At 40.6% G+C, this 18,564-nt stretch overlaps 1 protein-coding gene across 6 annotated transcripts in view; it reads right to left on the bottom strand.

The window, feature by feature from the left end:
• Positions 1 to 15,701, bottom strand: part of LOC139442560 (neuroglobin-like) — a 46,854-nt gene extending 31,153 nt beyond the window's left edge. Inside the window, exons 1-2 of one of the 6 annotated variants that reach the window (XM_071223389.1) lie at positions 15,645 to 15,701; positions 576 to 802 (exon numbers count right to left, since the gene is read on the bottom strand). In XM_071223389.1, coding sequence (XP_071079490.1) covers positions 576 to 721 — 146 coding nt within the window. In that variant the 5' untranslated portion in view covers positions 722 to 802; positions 15,645 to 15,701. Of the gene's footprint in view, positions 1 to 575; positions 1,371 to 4,648; positions 4,768 to 14,747; positions 14,800 to 15,644 lie in introns of those variants that run through there. The other 5 variants (XM_071223388.1, XM_071223387.1, XM_071223386.1 and 2 more) reach the window with 5 other exon arrangements.
• Positions 15,702 to 18,564: the final 2,863 nt, after the last annotated feature.

The following is an 18,564-nucleotide window of genomic DNA, read 5'->3' on the forward strand; positions in this document are numbered from 1 at the left end:
TTTTTAGAAATACAATTACGTGGCCGGTATTTCAAATGAGTGTCTAGGTATAGTCATACAGTTAACGGATGATGTTTACTTAGATCTTCAGCTTCGAGTTCTCGTCTGCCCTAGGCTTACATCAAAGCATTAACACTCAAGTCAAATGGTATCGAGAGACGATAATATGGCAAATGGGATTTTCCCAAGGCGAGGACATCTAAGCTATGCTGCCACCTGCTAGGAATATAACTGGTATTTCTGTAGCGTCTTCGCAACAAACCCTCCGCTGAACACGGATTTGAGTGATAATTAAAAACTAGAATAATGTTTATGATCTTATATTTAAAAAAACAGTCATCTTGAGGTATTTATTGACACAACAAATCTTCCAATATGGAAACGCAAATCTTTTACAAACAGTGTCAAATTTGTGTCAGAAAGTGATTAAGTGATCTACTATGAATGTTGAATATCACAAGAGACAAAATGTTGGAGATTCCAAAGAGACAAAAACATATATAAATGAGATTTTTCAAACAGTAAATGAATTCCAGCGTGAAGAAAAAATCGTCCAACGTGTTCGCAAAACTCACCTTTTGAACATAATCATCCCAGTCTCGTCCAGATCATTTTCTATTGCCTTCCAGCTCTTCCGGACAAGATCCACTTCTTCATTACTGAGGTAATTGTCTAATTCGTTTGCTTCTTTCTTCACATCACTGGATATATTGCAGCCCATGGTACACCCAGCCTCTCGCCGGCTTCAGCGCCAACAGTTGTCAATGATTGCAGTGCAGAGAGTATATTCCTAGCAAGTTACCTGCCAACGCAAAAGAATCCTTCATTATATCTCCATATCAAAGAACCCGCGGTTTCCACGATTCAGTGCTGTGTCTAGCTACAATAAGTGGACGTCACAAGTGCCACCGCCTTCTCTCGCGTTAAAGTAAGCCTTGATTTTATACAACAATCACCCTATAGGTTAATACACACTGTGGGATGTCCTGACTTGAAATGTATCCACTCCTGGTTAAACAATCGTTACAACAATTAATTGTACACTAACTCAAGAGAGACGGCAGCGTTCAGTATTAAAGGAACAGTGGTATCGTAGCAGCAGTGAAGCGCCCTGTGCCTCGTCTCCACATCGTAGTACTACACGCGCTGACCAGCCAGTCTTCTCTTATGCCCTTGATTAACGTCCTCGGCTAAATCGGCTGATCCTTCTTCATCGCAATTTTGCTATTTGTCGCCGGGATCCTTGCCATTTGACGGTGTTTCTTTCAGAATTAAAACCTGGTTAATCCACCTGCACTGTACTATGTGGCGCGAAAACGAGTCTCAATTTAGGAGAGTGGCCAAAGTCGATTGTAGCTTCTCTCTCTTCTAACAAGCATTTGATGTCTGAGAATGAGCTTTCTGCAGCGCTTCTCGCCGAAGGGATAGTCTCAAACCATGGAAAAGTAAATTAAGCATATGCTCGGGTCAGCTTTGAATTTCATCAGTTTTTGGTTGGGGTTATAGTTTGCTTGTAGAAATTATTTTTTTCGATTTGCTTTCCTGCATCTTCAAAAGAGGAAGTATTGATTTATATCTGCTTGACTGATGCACCCAATACTCCGCTAGTTTTAGCTTGAACTTAAACAGGTTTTACATCTAACTCTGCCAGTGGAAAAAATCATTCTTATGAAAATCCAGGCCACTTCAACACGTTGTTCTGATTGCAATCTTGGGGTAACATTTGGCCTGCGCACTGTAACACCGGTGAGGCGATGTTTTGAAAATATAAACATGTAGTTTATAAACATTTTAGTTGTAGATAGAATAACAGTGACGTAGTAAATCACATTTGGTGGAATGAAATGAGTAATGTCAGCTTATGTGTTGATTTGTTTGTCAATTCGATTTTGTTTATTTGATAATTAATTATGTACAAATTTTGGATTTTACTGTCGGGCAGGGAAGGACCGAAGCGAGTCTCTCATCATGAGGGGGATTCGTGAGTGAGTGAGTGAGCTGAGGATTCCATAAACGGGATTCACGCAATGTACCCATGTGGGGAATCGAACTCGGCATTCAGATCGACGAGCGAACACTTTGACCACAAGGCTACCCCACCGCCCTTATTGTGATTAACAATGTGATAAACTATGTATGTAATATCACAACACAGTTCAACAAAGTATTGCAACCTTGGACATTCTAGTTCTTATTCCCAACAACAATCTAAGCATTCCCCATTACCCTTTCGATTCTGGGGACATTAAACACATGTACTCTATATATGCTATGCCACATCACCCCTAACATAACATAAAACCATCGGTTGTATTTAACCAATCATATCCCTGCTATGTTAGAATAGAATTTACATTGAAGTATCTCCTTCAAATGAAACATTCACCTGTGCACTTTCAGAACTGCCTAAGGCGTATATCAACTAACATGCAATTTTTTATATTTCTGTTTGATTGTGAGCAGCCATCATCATATTTCACGTTCCTATAATAGCTTTTATAACCACGAAAAAGCAACAGGAATTGGAGGAAACAGATGGCACACAGTTTTTGTTCAATGTAAGGTCGGTTTACGACGCTCAAAGTACGATGACTTTTAACGTACGTCCATTGGAAACTGATTTCATTTTTGTAATCTTCATTAAATTTTATCAGATAATATTTAATAAATGTTGGTTATTGGTATATGTTGTAATGTATTTGTAATGGGTAATATTGCACTTAAAACGTCCTTGAAACATGAATAGTTCTTCCTGTTTCAGGAAGAATTGTGAACTATGAACTTCCCTGCGTGCGGAAGGGTAATGATTCTAGTTTGTAAAACAGTTTTATGTGGCTGCTATCACTAAATTTAGAAACCTACTTCGAATGGGTTATGGAGTAGCCTGGTTGTTAAAGCGTTCGCCTGTCACGCGGAAGTCCAGGGTTCGATTCCCAACAAAGGTACAAAGTGTGAAACCCATTTGAATTTCTTCCCCGTGAATTTGCTGGAATGTATTAATGGCGTAAAACCGTATTTAATCACTCAGTAAAACCAGCAAACCTTGACCTGATGGTTGATCAGTCATGAACAAATACTGTTTTTTTCACCAGAAGCATGTTTAATACTGATCAGTTAAGCAAATCCAAACTTTTGTTTTCCTTTTTCAGTTGGCAGGAAATGTATTCACACAAAAACCGTCCGCAAAATATATGTTAGAAATGAAAGTTTTTCCTGGACACAACTAAACTTACACAATAATACTCATCGCCATCCAAATGTGATACGAATGTTTGAATAACTCCACAAGCATGTGTATGGTGTTGACAAATCAAGACGTTACTCGTGTGTTTGTAGCATATACACTTGAACACAAAGCGGAATGTGCACGAGACGGGATGTAACGGGTTTGTTGCTATAAAAAGCCGAGCCCAAGACTTCGACGCGGCGGTCGAACAGCGCCCCCCAAACAATGAGAAAACGTAAAACAAGCAATGAAGTGTGTTCTATATGAATCAAATATGGAATACGGGTGCTTGATTTTTGCTGTCGTGTATTGCAATACCCCATGCATGACGCTGGGTCACACACAACTGAAACGATTAACATCGAGACCACTAGCAGGAAGTTCTTTCTCCCCGAGCCTTGCTCCAAGGCTGCACTGAAAGATAAACCCACGGATGTGTAGGAGTTCTATCCTCCTAATAGGCAAGTCTAGATATGTGGACAGCACCAGGTCTTCCGTCTCTTAAAGTGACCAACTGTATTTACATAATCTAGAAATTATGATTTAAACTACATTTAATTATTGCCTTAAGGACTTCTGCAAGTCTATAACGCCCGCAAAGACTTGACTAGTATGGATTTCTTCCTGTCCATATATCTGGCTCAACACTTATCTCCCACCTAACCGCCTGGACGTTAGACTCTCCATGGTACTGACCCGTTAATCTCTGTCCGACACTTACAGTGGACAGTGTATATTTCTTCGTGGGCCCATGAATAGCCTGTTGTTATTGAAAAACACGATGCTCCCACGCCAAGGAATGATGTGTTTTGAGCTAAGGCTTTCAGCTTTGAGCAAAACAAGGTTGTTCTGATATATCTTGAAGCGAGGGGTCAAGTATTTGTGCATCTGTGATGGGGGAAATATCGAATGTTTTGTTTTCTGGTGAGAGAGGGATGTAACAGAACATTTGTATTTGTGTCTGTGAGTGCGCGTGTTTGTGTGCGTGCGTGCGTGCGTGCATGCGTGTCTGTGTGTGTTTCTCTGCGTGTATGTGTGTGGATGGGTATTTAAGGAAATGAATAAATATATATACGCCTGTCCCTCGTAAATACTTTTATACTTTAACATAACAACCGGCGTTGGTATATGATTTCGTTTTAAAGGTAATTCTCGACTAAAATATGCATTGTTCCTCAAGTGAGTAGGGTTTTTTATTTTGGAATTAGTGCTACACCTGAAAATATACCAACGTATAACAAAAGCATTACATTAAATGCTCAATTGTCAACGACATACAACTTCTAAACACAGTAATTACAGTTTAGGAGTACATAAGTATAATCTTATCAATCATATCTGTTCCTGGTTGAAAACACAATCATCCCCGACACAAACACTGAAAACACAATCACCTCCGATAAAAGCACTGAAAATACTCACGTAAGATAATTGAGAACTGCATCTAAGACGTCTCAAATAAACATCTCTTTTCCGTTACCTAGTTACAGCTAGAAAAGATGAGACAACGGATATAAACGTATTAACAGCTTTACTGTTATACTGCAGTTAAAAATCCGCATTGTACAACGTTGAATCATACGAGCTTTGAGCAAACAGAAATGAAGCTCGTACTTGTCAGTGGAAATGAATAACTTGTTTCCTGTTGCAAGCAACTATTTCCGGGTTTGATCACTGCCCTGCTGTTAAATTCAAAAGAAAGACTTTGAGTTATTTCAACATGAATGAAATATAATTAAGGCTACTGTAATAGAAACAGCTACCGTATTATTTGTTAGGATTGCCATCCACAAATGTTTCATTGATAGCTCCTTAAAGTCAAAAGCCCAGGAATTTTACCAATATTGTAACAGTGAAAATACCCTAACCAAGCTACTGTATCTTTCAGGAGCATGATGAGGTCATATCTACGGTACATTGTCCGTATTGGGTAGGACCATAACTCTTTCTTTGATTATCAGCGACATTTCCAGTCTACCTATGCCATCTGGCCATGCTTCCATTACACCAGCATACATGGGGGAAATGTCTTCTTTCAACGTAACCAAGCCCATAGTATGAAATCCTTCTTGATATAAACAGGTGGAGAGTGGAATTTAAAATATATTGGTAAAATTATCCAAAGCGAAGTGTTCGCCTTTAAGTAATGAAACGACGTGCATAACTACATATATGTTGGTTGGAGTGGACACACACATACACACGCACAGACACAGACACACACATATATATACACACAAAGGCTCAGACTTAACAGACACACAGAGGCACGCACATACATACAGACACATACACACACATGCACACACACGCACAGTAACAGACATACACACACATACAAACATATACATACATACATACATACATACATACATACATACATACATACATACATACATACATACATACACAGACACACACATGCACACACAGGCACACACATACACACACACACTCACACTCACACACTCACACACTCACACACACACACACATACACACACACACACACATACATACATACATACATACATGTACGCGCTCACGCACACACAGGCACACACATATACATACATACAAAAACATACATACATACATACATACATACATACACACACACACACACACACACACACACACACACACATACATACATACATACATACATACATACATACATACATACATACATACATACATACATACATACATACATACATACATACATACATACATACATACATACATGTACGCGCTCACGCACACATGCCTATCACAGAGGACTAATCCCTGTCCGCTGTTTACAACGCTGCAAGGGTCATGCGACCATATGTGAAGTGAAGCTTCTTTTCCGGTACTTCAGATCGGTCGTTAGTCAAGAAACGCTCTCCTCCCAACAGCCAGTTTCGACGTCAATTGGGATGTAATTACAGTGCGCGTCGCTCGCCAAAACCAGGCCGTGTGTTGGAGACACTGCCACCGAAACAACAATTACAGCCGTCAACAAAACCTCACAATCATACGATAGGAAATTCCAATAGAAACAGAAATAATTGTCCTAATTTATTCGTGGAATCCAGGAATCTATCTCGTTCCCCCAAACGCTAGTGGTGACGGTTTGGTATGCGCTACCCATGGCGCTTGGGCAGTAGTCTTGTAAAAGGCTTTAACGTCGACCGGAAATTACACACCTTTGGAATTGGTTTCGTAAAGACAAATCACATTTATCCAATGCCGTAGAGAAAAATGCAACGTTCTTCATAAAATATGTGATAATTTGCCGAGAGCAACGTTACCTTTTGAAAGCAATCCAACAGCGTAAAGAATTGGACGTCGATCTTTTTTTAACACAATCATGCACGTTTTCAATACGTTTTTGGTTATAATTGGTCAGAAATATCATCTAACAGGGCAAACAAAGGAAAACAACGCGCCACATAGCGTAGCCAAGTGATTCCCTCTGATCGCACTAATTGTATTACCTTTCCAAGGAAGGCTAATATATTTCAGTTAGTCTAGGGGTCATCTCAAGACACAATGCCAACCAATTTCCCCCGCATAGCCGGTGTCACAGACATCATGCACCTTTGTTCGCGGTGATAACGTACGTTCTTCAACCTCAGGCATGTTTTGAAGCAATTTCACAGTGTTTTGATTGCATTGAACCACCAAACAATTCTATTCCACTTTTTCAGATGGTATTTAGTCGGTCGTTCTATTATATTATATTATAATTAGTATAGATAAGAAACTGGCGCATGCCATGAACTTATGACCAGCCATTATAGTCACAGGCATGGTTATCTCCCCATCAACTGATTTCCCCTTATACTTAATCATCAAGTCATTCTAATTGGGCTTCATATACTTAAGAAATAAACGTCGAGTGGGAGTTGTTTATCGTACAATAAACACTGCAGGGAAAATAAACCATGATATGTCAACATTATGTACAGCCTCTTTAAGGGCGATGATAAATTTGAAGAATATTACCCGTATTTTAATAATGATGACACCCCGAATATAATCCGACCACGGAAATATCGAACAAGTCTATATTATGAACAGGTAAGTTAAAATTGGTATTTCCCGCATATTTTCACAATCTTCATGCCGATCACCCTGTATCTGAGTGAGTATGGTTTTACGCCTAATTGTGAAAGCGTTCGCTCGTCACGCCGAAGACCCGGGTTTGATTCCCGACATGGTTACAATGTTTGAAGCCCATTTTCCGGTGTCTCCCACCGTGATATTGCTGGAATATTGCTAAAAGCGGCGTAAACCCATACTCACTCACCCACTCCACGTTATGATGGCTCGCCGCGATATACCTGAAATACTATTTGGGTGGCGCTAAACCCAATTCACTAACTCATTCTCGTATTTGGAAATTCGATAAGGTTGTATCAAATTTTACTTGAAATTGAAAATGCCCCAGAATGGCAACTGTATTAGAATTATTACACGTCGCTAATCTTGTTGACCTTGAACTTCTTGCCAAAGGAGAATCCACACTGAAAAAACATATTTTCCCAGTAAAGTCCTTTTCTAATGATATTGGCATGTCCTTTGACAAATGCAACATTCTTCATCTGAAACGTGGCAAGGTAGATGAGAGAGGACCAGTCTCTTTACATGGGGGAGGAGTTACTGACCATCACGTACTTAGGGATGCAGGTCAGAGACAAACCCTAGAGTGCCCATATCAAAGACAAATTTCGGGTAGAATACAAATGAAGGCTTAAGAAAATCTTGAATTCAGAGCTGAACGCACGCGATTAAGTCAAAGCCACAATTACTTATGCTGTACCCGCCCTGTATTCTTTTGGTGTTGTTGATTGGACGAAGCAAGAACTTCAGGGTATTGACATCTTCACACGAAAAATCATGTCAGACAATAGATCTACCCGACCTCAATCTTCCCACAATCGCTTATATTTACCAGTTATACTGGGAGGGCGTGGTTTGATTAACGTGGAAGCTCTCCGTGATAGAATTGTGTAGTGCACTTTTGCACACATTTTTTGGTCTGATGATCCTCTTGTGAAGCATGTCAAGACTCAAGGATGTGGTGCATGGCCTCAATGTCAATGTTGATTTTGGCTCTGTACTGCTGGACGGTACAGAAATGAGTGTCAACCAAGCGAAGTGCCATATCAAATCGCCCCAGACTCAATTTTTCAAGGACAGGCTATCTGATCGACCACTGCATCGAGTGTATGTGCAGTGTACTGGGAAGGGAATCACCCCTACAGAGCCCTTCGCTTGGATGAAGTCGGCTGACCTGAGAAGTGAAACAGCTTTCTGTTTGCTGCTCAGGACCAGTCACTTCCCACTCGAAACCGTCAAAGTGTGATTTTGCATCAAAATGTTAATGTGACATGTAGATTATGCAAGGAATTTAATGAGACTGCCCAACAACTTGTCAGTGGATGCCCAGCTTTGGCACAGACACACTATCGCCACAGAAGATTCGCCGTCCGACATCCTGCCTATGTACAAGTGACATGGCGGGTCTCGCACCCGGGAACATGGGCCACTCGGTCCCGGTGTGCGTTCTGTCACGTTATAATGAACCTGTACCCTTTTGACTTCTTTCAACCCATCAACAATAAACATGGCTGCTGTAGTCTTAAACTTCACCCCTCAGTTTTGTCTTCCGTCATCTCCCTGAGCTACCACCCGAGGCCAAACGTACGCTCTTGGACAGTACGTCCCAGATATTTGTAGAGGGCGTCATGGTAAATGATAATTACAAAACTCTTTGTCCGCATTTTTCTCGGTGCCTTAGGTTTGGTACCTCCCAATCTGTTGACTGACATTGGGAGAGTATCCGGGTTTGATGCCAGGAATACAACCCTTCTGGGTAATGCAGAGGGCTGCAGTGTTTGGGGAGTCTTCACATTCTCCGAAAAGTTCTAGATGGGTTTGACTAGGCAGCGCTTCCAGGGAGAAGTCCCATTCGCTGTCTGGGCTGCGTGTAGAGGGGGCAAGGGCCCTGAGGTGATGATGAACCCACCAGCCTGACTGTGCCAAGATCACCCACACCTTCTTTGCGTATATTTTAATCTGTATATAATAATAATATAACAACAACATTTATATAGAGCATTTCTACGCACACAGTGCTCATATGGCATACAATAAAACTTTTCGCATCTACTCCTATCTAATTGCTTCAGTAGACACCACATGTTGCATGTGTTTCGATTACAGAGATGCTGATAACTGTGGAGGTGAGGTGAAATGGGATTTAACGTCGCGTCCAAGATTATTGAACTTATATAGCGACGTGCATGCACGTGTATGTGTGTGTGTGTCTGCATGTACTAGTCCGGACTGATGCCGATTTATAGTGCTAGCACACTGAGATACCATGCCACAGTTTAACATGAATACCCCACTCAGACACAGTATACTGACTCCGAGCCAACCGGTCCTTGTTTGAGAACCTTAATGCCGAGCGCAAGACAGGGTAACAACAAGTACCATCTTTTAATGTCTTTTGGTATGACGCGCCTGGGGATCGAACCCCGGACCTTCCACTCTCCGGGCGGACGCTCTACCATTAGACCACGGAGGCGGTCAGATAACTGTGGACTTTTAATACAGCAATGTTTCCTGCGGTCTATACGTATGGCTCTCTAACAAGAAATCACCACCTGTCCAAGATCACCACAAGGACTCAACGGACCGACACCGACTCAGAAACGTCTGTTCCCCGTTATATATATGTAACGAATCTTTACCACTGATGGCCCTTCTGACAACAGAACTCTGCCACTAGAACTTTGGCAATTCTGACAATAGAGATGTGAGTAGAAAATGAAACCTTATGATATGTCAATCGCTACCTATTTCTGTCGCAGACATAAACATTAGCGATGCAATTTACGTATCTTATATTGTTCAGTACATCTACCCACCTGTGTCTGGCTTCATGATTGGCAGACTGTTTTCCACAAACTGCACGAGGTAGTCAGTAAGTTTAATATTTACCTAGACACAAGCAACTCTTGGTGAACTAAAATGAGTGAAGTCTGTGAAATATAGCCCAATGTTCATAAAGTATGTTCATCTGTTGATTGACGTAGCACCAGGAAGGACGAGTGAGTGAGTATGGTTTTACGCCGCTTTTAGCAATATTCCAGAAATATCACGGCTTCAAACATTGTGCCAATGTCGGGAATCGAACCAGGGTCTTCGGCGTGACGAGCAAACGCTTTAACCACTAGGCAACCCGACCGCCCCACCAAGAAGGACGAATGGTTCATGGATGTCATACACCATGTATGTCAACTCATTTCCCAGACAGACAAGGCCATTGCACCACGTTTGATAAATGTGACCGTTTGTGATGAAGAGGATTATCCTATATGATCCACTGGATTTGGGGATTTCGGTTTTATCGTATTGGTTTTCGATTCATTCCATTTCCTATATTGGTTATGATGGCCACGGTGTCCATGCAATCCATGACGGATCAAGTGATACTCTCAGCTGTATATGAAGAGCATCTCAGAATGCTATGAAAGGGTCGTTGTAGCTGAGAATGAGTCGTTTTTCACTACGAGATGGGCGGCTGGAAGTACGCTGACGCACGCCGCTTTGGGGTGTTTATTTACGAGTCATATTTATGTGGGAGTTAGGACCAGGGTGACATAGGTCGGGCAAGGTCACCAGTTTCGTGACACCCAGAAGTATGGGTTAAAACACAAACACGAAGGCAATTCTGGGATCCAAATCCATAATCATGTTGTGTTTACTCTTCTTTCGTTTCATATGTCATCATTCTCATATTTGCAATTAAATTTTCTTTGCTACAAGAGATCAATATGTATCAAATACATAAATCGTGATAATGAGAAGTGTGATTGAGTGAGTGAGCTGCGAATTCCACGGCAGTTATATCACAGTGGGTCAGTGAGTCAGCTGCGTATTCCGCGGCAGTTATATCACATTGGGTCAGCGAGTCAGCGGCGTATTCCGCGGCAGTTATATCACATTGGGTCAGCGAGTCAGCTGCGTATTCCGCGGCAGTTATGTCACAGAGGGTCAGCGAGTCAGCTGCGTATTCCGCGCGGCAGTTATATCACAGAGGGTCAGCGAGTCAGCTGCGTATTCCGCGGCAGTTATACCACAGTGGGTCAGCGTGTGGGAGAAAAGCCCAGACTGACGTTTTACACATTGAATTAAAAGCGACATTAAACATAAGAAATATCTGCTAAAAACAGAATCCATCGTATGATTCCTGCTATGTCATGATCATGTGTTTATGAATTACCATCAAATAGTGACGATACCAGGTGTTTGCAAAAAGGTTAGCGGATCCTGCCCCACCAGTGGCACCAGTCACAAACACATGCAAGTCAATTATTCCCTTGATAAATCACGGAAACATATGATACAAGTCAAAATAGGGAATTGCTTCAGACATTATTTTGGTCACCGATACGTCAAATTTGGAATGTCCTCAACATGTCTTGAAAGTTTTGAAAGTTTTATTGAGGCCTTCAGTTTTGTAACAAGGTGCTGACAAATCATAGGTCAATCCCGGACTCGAACTACTTACAGCGGATCCAGGCAAGAAAAACGTAGCTTCTTCTGTCAGACTAATTGCGGCTAATTGTGGAGTCTCAGCAACATATACTCCCAAATATGCTGTGGACCATGCCATATATTATCTACTGAAACATTCCCCTCAACTCAGCGTGGGAAAAAACTATCGCTATAACATGGTCGAGTATGTCATTGTGAAGCCGCCATTCATACAACAACTGCCACTGAGCACAATATAGGCCAGTGCACATAAGTTGGGCATACCGTAGCATCGTGTATCTCCAGACCCCTTGGGTTGGTTTGTCTGGAGGGCAAGCTTGTAATAGGTATGCACACTATGATAAAAGCTGCCAAAAAGACTTGAAAATTGCATGTTCTGAACCTCCAACATATATCAAGATGGAAAGAGTGACGTCATCGCTGTTTGTAACAGCATCGTGCCTAGGCCTTTGTCTCTGTGAACGATCTGCTTGTATAATAAGCACTGAGGAGGTAACAATGTATACAGGTATTCACGAGCAAATGTTTCAGTTGAATTCAAACAAATCTGTAATTTTAAACAAAAGTAAAAGCATAAGAATTAACAGCATGACTTACAATACCGTTATTGAGTAGCAATTTTAGATGCAGATTTATTTTAAACAGTGGTGCATTTTTTGTTTGTAAACTTGAACTGGGTTCACGCGGGCTATTTGTGAAAACATGTCACCACATTGGTTTGTTGTAATTGGTCTACACAACTATATTACTTCCACATAAATTAGGTTCACTGTGCCGCATAAAGGAGTGTGCGCCTCCGTGCAACACCACAAACGTCCGCCCTTCTTCGCACACACATACACACACGGGCGCATTCACTTCACGCACAGACACATACACGCACGCACGCACGCACGCACGCACGCACGCGCATGCACACACATACACACACGGGCGCATTCACTTCACGCACACAAACACATACACGCACGTACGCGCATGCACACACACACACGCACACACCACTCTGGAGTATTGGTAATGAAGTAGCGTTTAGATGTTCCGGCCCGTAGCAGAATAGAGTATACCTCAAATACCCCATGGTTGTCCTATTATGGTAACGTGTATCGCGTGGGTGTAATGATTGGCTTGGCTCAGTGTGTGTCATCGTGAGTATGACGTATATCTTTGCCCATGATTTCAGCCACTACTTTGTCTTGTCCAGTCTACTTACGTATCGCAGCATATAGCTAGCGGGAATGTGGTTCACTGCGGCAGGGCACACTAACTCACTCATCTAATAATCCCTCACATGGTGTTCTGCTGTGTTTTAGAGACTGATACATTCTCGACAACATGAGCAGCTCAACGGCAGGAAATAACCACATCTCATAATTGAATTAATCCCACAAATAGCTGACACTAATGTCTTCGGCAGCGCAGTGTACGAACACCTATGATATACGGTTTTCTTCATTATACATATTTATAGATGCATCATTTTGATGGATTTGTTTTGTTCTTGAAAATGTTAATAAATGTATGTAAGGGCGAGAAAACGCACAACTTGTAGTAGTGAGTGAGTGAGTTTGGTTTTACGCCGCTTTTGGCAATATTTCAGCAATATCACGTCGGGGGACACCAGAAATAGGCTTCACACATTGTACCCATGTCGGGATTCGAACCCGGGTCTTCGGCGTGACGAGTTAACGCTTTAACCACTAGGCTACCCGATCGCCCCACAACTTGTAGTACTAGTTCAGATACCCGTAGATATCGATACGGTTAGAATGGTTAAAGACCCGATCATACAACGTATTGATTATGGTTATACGGAATCAGGAATTTTGCTCTCTTGATTTAATTTAATAATCATCTCATATTCTTTAAGATATATGTTTCCCAATCCGTAAAACCCATTTATCAGCACGTTTTGATCATAATCGAACAATTTGAATGAACAGATTTCCTATATACGGGCAACAGAAAAAATATCTATTTACGAAATATATCGTTGATATGTAGGCTAGGCAGGTTGATAAATATGATTTTAATCAATATAAAATTTTAGTGACTATGTCATTTAAGGGGGCATGTAATTGGTCAGAAGGTTGTTTTGGTCTGGTAAGATAAACATATAACAGATCAAACTAAACGTAATGTCTACACATTACTACATATACGTGTGTACCGGTACAAATACAGGTAACATCAATTTATGTATGTATGTGACTGTCATAGACACTGTGACGTCAAAAGAGTGTAACGGTATACATGCATTCTCCGCGATACCGGTTGAGTAAGTTCTACCAAACCGCTAATACTACCATGGAAACATACATATAGCGCCAGTTCAATATTCCCATGTTAAAATATAACCAAGGCGATATCACTACCATGGAAACATACCAGAACAAACACGAATACATGACACTTTTTTATGGATATTCTTTGTACGACGTTTGATCGTTTAAAAACGAACGATTAACGTTTAAACATCGTACAAAGAATAAAAGAAGTTGTTATCCATAGAAAAGTGTCATGTATTTGATATTCATATTCTCCCAACTTCTAAACGGCTATCAAAGACTTCAAGAACAAACATACAAGAAGCGCCATTCCCACCCTTCATACCAAATACCCATATACCAGACCTCAGACGGTAGAGACATTGTTCTCCACAGTAAAACTTGCAATATTGAAAAACAATAATGTGATATGATATATGTAAATTCACATGCTTACTAGCAAGTCATGTATGTCTAGGCGTAATATTGTAGGTACTTACTTGCAATATTGAAAAACAATAATGTGGCATGATGTATGTAAATTCACATGCTTACTAGCAAGTCATGTATGTCTAGGCGTAATATTGTAGGTACTTACTTGCAATATTGAAAAACAATAATGTGGCATGATGTATGTAAATTCACATGCTTACAAGCAACTCATGTATGTCTAGGCGTAATATTGTAGGTACTTACACTCTCCAGTTGAATGCACTAGAAGCATCCTATAGATGTTGTATCGGTGAACAATCCGCCAGCTATATCCTTCACTGACTGATAAAGTTGTTTGTCTTAGTGGAAGGTTTCAAGGATGCTTAATTGACAAATTTAGATCTTCACAGTCCGAGTGTTAACACCATTGATGTGTGTGTGACGAGTTTCCAAAAGGCGTGTTGGACAAGAAGCCGTACAACCCATAGTTACCGCTACGTATACTTGACGTAGAAAGCCTTTGTTAAACTGGACTATTGTTACGACTGGAATCATTGTTGAAGTGTCAGTGGAACATTGTACTTTTGACAGATAGACCAATACATATGACGTAGAATGAACGTAATCTGATACGATGTGATACTGAAGAAATATTGCATTCACTGTGAGGAAGCATTACATTTGAACCAACTAAAATCTCCATTTGGGTTTATGCAGTGTATAGGTTGTAACATGACACCCATCCTGAATCTCTAAGTTGCATATTCTCATTTTACAGACGTCATCAAAGGCATTGTAGGACTTATACCAAACATAAAAATGAAAACATATTTCCATAAAGAGAGTTCACATGATTGTTCGTTCGATATTTTCCGTCATATATGATAATCATGATCATTTATTAAAAAAAATAGTTTCCTTATAAACAACCATCGATACAAACAGTAAGAATTTAATCACAATACAATATAAAAAAAGTCGCAAGCAGTGGCCTTTGTTAAAAGCACAGGAGATCTGTTAAATGAAGTGACATGATTACAAGACTCCATACAGTGCCTTCTTCCCTGTCGGCGTGGCGTTCTTCATAACGACAGAATGGCTGTAAACAATTAGCTATCCCTGAGGATGACAAGCCATCATACAAAACATGGATAGACTTACCTGGTTTGTATCAGTTTCCCAATGCTGACATGGTGTTTCAACAGCCACTGAGTAGGTAATCCATGATTCTGCTTATGAGGCAGGAGTGAACTCCATACCCTATCGGGATAATTGCTATCTGACAGCCAAGACGTTCTGGGGGCTTATTCAAGCACTGGGCAAGCGCTGTTCGGAGCTCTTTGTTGGAATTTAGTCATGTTCCTGTTGTGAGGAAATCAACAACAGAGGAATCATCGCTCTGACGCTTGTGTATATTTGTCGAGACAGCTGGACGCTGCTCTTGTCAATAACATGTCCATTTCAGCAATCAATATGCAGAGGAAGAAGAATAACCATTTCCCGGGTGTCCATCCCCATGTTCATAGCCATTAATGGAGCAAATCAAGCACAGTTTTATTAAGTGCGGAGAATTAATTCATATTATGGGTATGTTGAACCGGCACCTGTTTTTCAATAACCTTGTCATCATCAACAGATGTTCAATTGAGATACCGATGGCGTGAAATGCACCTTGCTGTGTTGCCATCAATATTCCTTCAGGGAATGACGAAACACATTTCATGTTGAACACCGAACGTAAACCCACTGTAGCTACTGCATACTGATAATGTTGTATTTACATGACCTGAGTTTTAGATTTTACTCAACCGCAATACAATGTCTACCATTTCCTTAATAAACGTCAATAACGAATGAATATTTGAAACGATATCTCGTCGCGTCCGGTACACAATTGTTCGTATTTGTTGCTTGATCAACAGAGACAGAATACTCCAAAAATAGCTATCCTAGAATCTATAAAATATTAGTAAGGAAACCAGTAAGAAGATATTCACCTACACACAATTAAACTGCAATGGTCGGAGAAAAACACCAATCCATTATTTTGTATTAATATTTTTCATCATTTTCTGAGAATATTTTAAATGTTATTTGCAGATATAAAAGCATGCAGGTATCGAGCATACAAGATAGAAATGTCAACAGAAGAACAACTAATTTAAAGGATATTTATTAACACAAGAAAACTAATATATATATATATAAAAACAGGGATCGCATGAGGAGTGATTAGGGCCAGTTTATAGTTCCAAATTTAATTATAGTGAAAAGGAACTAGTCATGGTTGAATTAATTTCAATGTAAAATCTTCGCCGAGAATACAGGCAGAAAGTAAACTCCACGATTTATGTCACCCATGCATCCCTCGTGTAAGGTACGAGAATGAATGACAGTGTTTTCTTCGTAGCAGTATTCATAACAGCGAGAAAATGCACGATAGTGTCGTACAAATGGCAAGCACATGGCACGATCAGGTCCGCGAACTGACTGATACGTTGGTACATGACCTGGTGTGATTTCAAAAGTTATGGAATGTGCATAGGTAAACCAGTGATGTAAATATGTAGTGAGTGAGTGAGTATGGCTTTTTTACGCCGTTTTGAGCAATATTCCAGCAATATCATGACGGGGGACACCAGAAATGGGCTTCACATATTGTACCCATGTCGGGATTCAAACAGGGTCTTCGGCGTGACGAGCGAACAATTACCCACTTGTCTACCCGACCGCCCCTGTAAATATGTAACATGTTCATGGTGTTACGTGTTGAATCCCAAATTGAAACGCGAAGGTTGACCCAGAATTCGGTACGTATAGAACTAAATTGTAAAAAAAAATATATACAGACAAGATCAATAAACAGTCAACACATTATGTTGAAATACACTGGATTATGCTTACAATTATAAAAGGCATTACAGTTGGTCAAATACGTGTCAGAAGCTATAAACAACTTGCCCTAATACAGAAGTAAGTGCAATCAAGAATGTCCAGTTTTTGTCACAATATAATGTCTTGAATGAGGGAGGTGCTCCATTTCTTTAATCCAGGAAAGTGTTGGAATCAGGCAGAATCGTTGGTATTCCGATAGGTATTCAGTCCGCATTGGACAATAGGTAAGTCGCAAGTCAAGTCTTGGACGAATCTCTCGAATCTCCCTCGTCCCGCTCTTAGATAGGTACAGCCAGCCTTCTAGAAACTGCTGCCCAGACGCGCCTCGGACAAACTATACATTCCCGGAAATGAATAACTAACAAGAGTTTGCCACTAAAGTGGCTATATCCCCCGCCCCTGTTGCAGAATTAATGGCATAATTAAATCTAAACAAACCCTAACCTTTTTTTAACCGGGGTGGAACTTGGCATGGAAATTATAAAAAAAGAAGAGTTTGGAACCTAAGTCTATCTTGTTGCCATGGAAACGTAAAAAATAAAAAAAATCTAAAATGTCTAAATAGCAAAAGGCAACATGCAAAGTTTCATGAAGAAATATTGAACGGTTTTTTTAGTTATGCTCCGAAAACGAAACGTGACGGACGGACGGAGCCCGTTTCCATATCCCCCGCTAACTTTGTTGGGCGGGGGATAATAAACCTGAGCCCTCCATACTGGGAGAGTAACGAAGGTATCCACCGCTGGTACAGGTTCTACTACACCAAATCAGAATCAGTCGTTCGACCAGCAGTTTTCGTTGAGCCTTCGGTGCAGATTGTATGAACTAGCAGCGGTGATTCGCTGATTTTGTGTAAGATCTTTATGGGTTTTTTTATATTTACTGCTGTCTGTTTTAACATGATGACTTATATTGACCACAGATAATTTCAAGCACAGTGACATTTGGTGCGGAGCACGGGTGGTGTGTTCAGCTTCCTGTACTCATTCTTTTTATTGCTGCTTTAAGACTGTGCAAACATGTACATGTATTAGATGGCAAAAGCTTAGTTATTGTTTAAAACATATAACGGTACTGCAGAAGTCTAGGAAAACATTTGGTTGTGTGTAACCTTCAGAGCTTGGACTGTAAAACACAAGGGGAGGTCACTCTATTAAACGAATAAAAATCTAGCCACAGCTGCTAA

The sequence above is a fragment of the Haliotis cracherodii genome, unplaced genomic scaffold (genome assembly GCF_022045235.1).
Source record: "Haliotis cracherodii isolate W230 unplaced genomic scaffold, xgHalCrac1.p SCAF_5, whole genome shotgun sequence".
NCBI lineage: Eukaryota > Metazoa > Mollusca > Gastropoda > Lepetellida > Haliotidae > Haliotis > Haliotis cracherodii.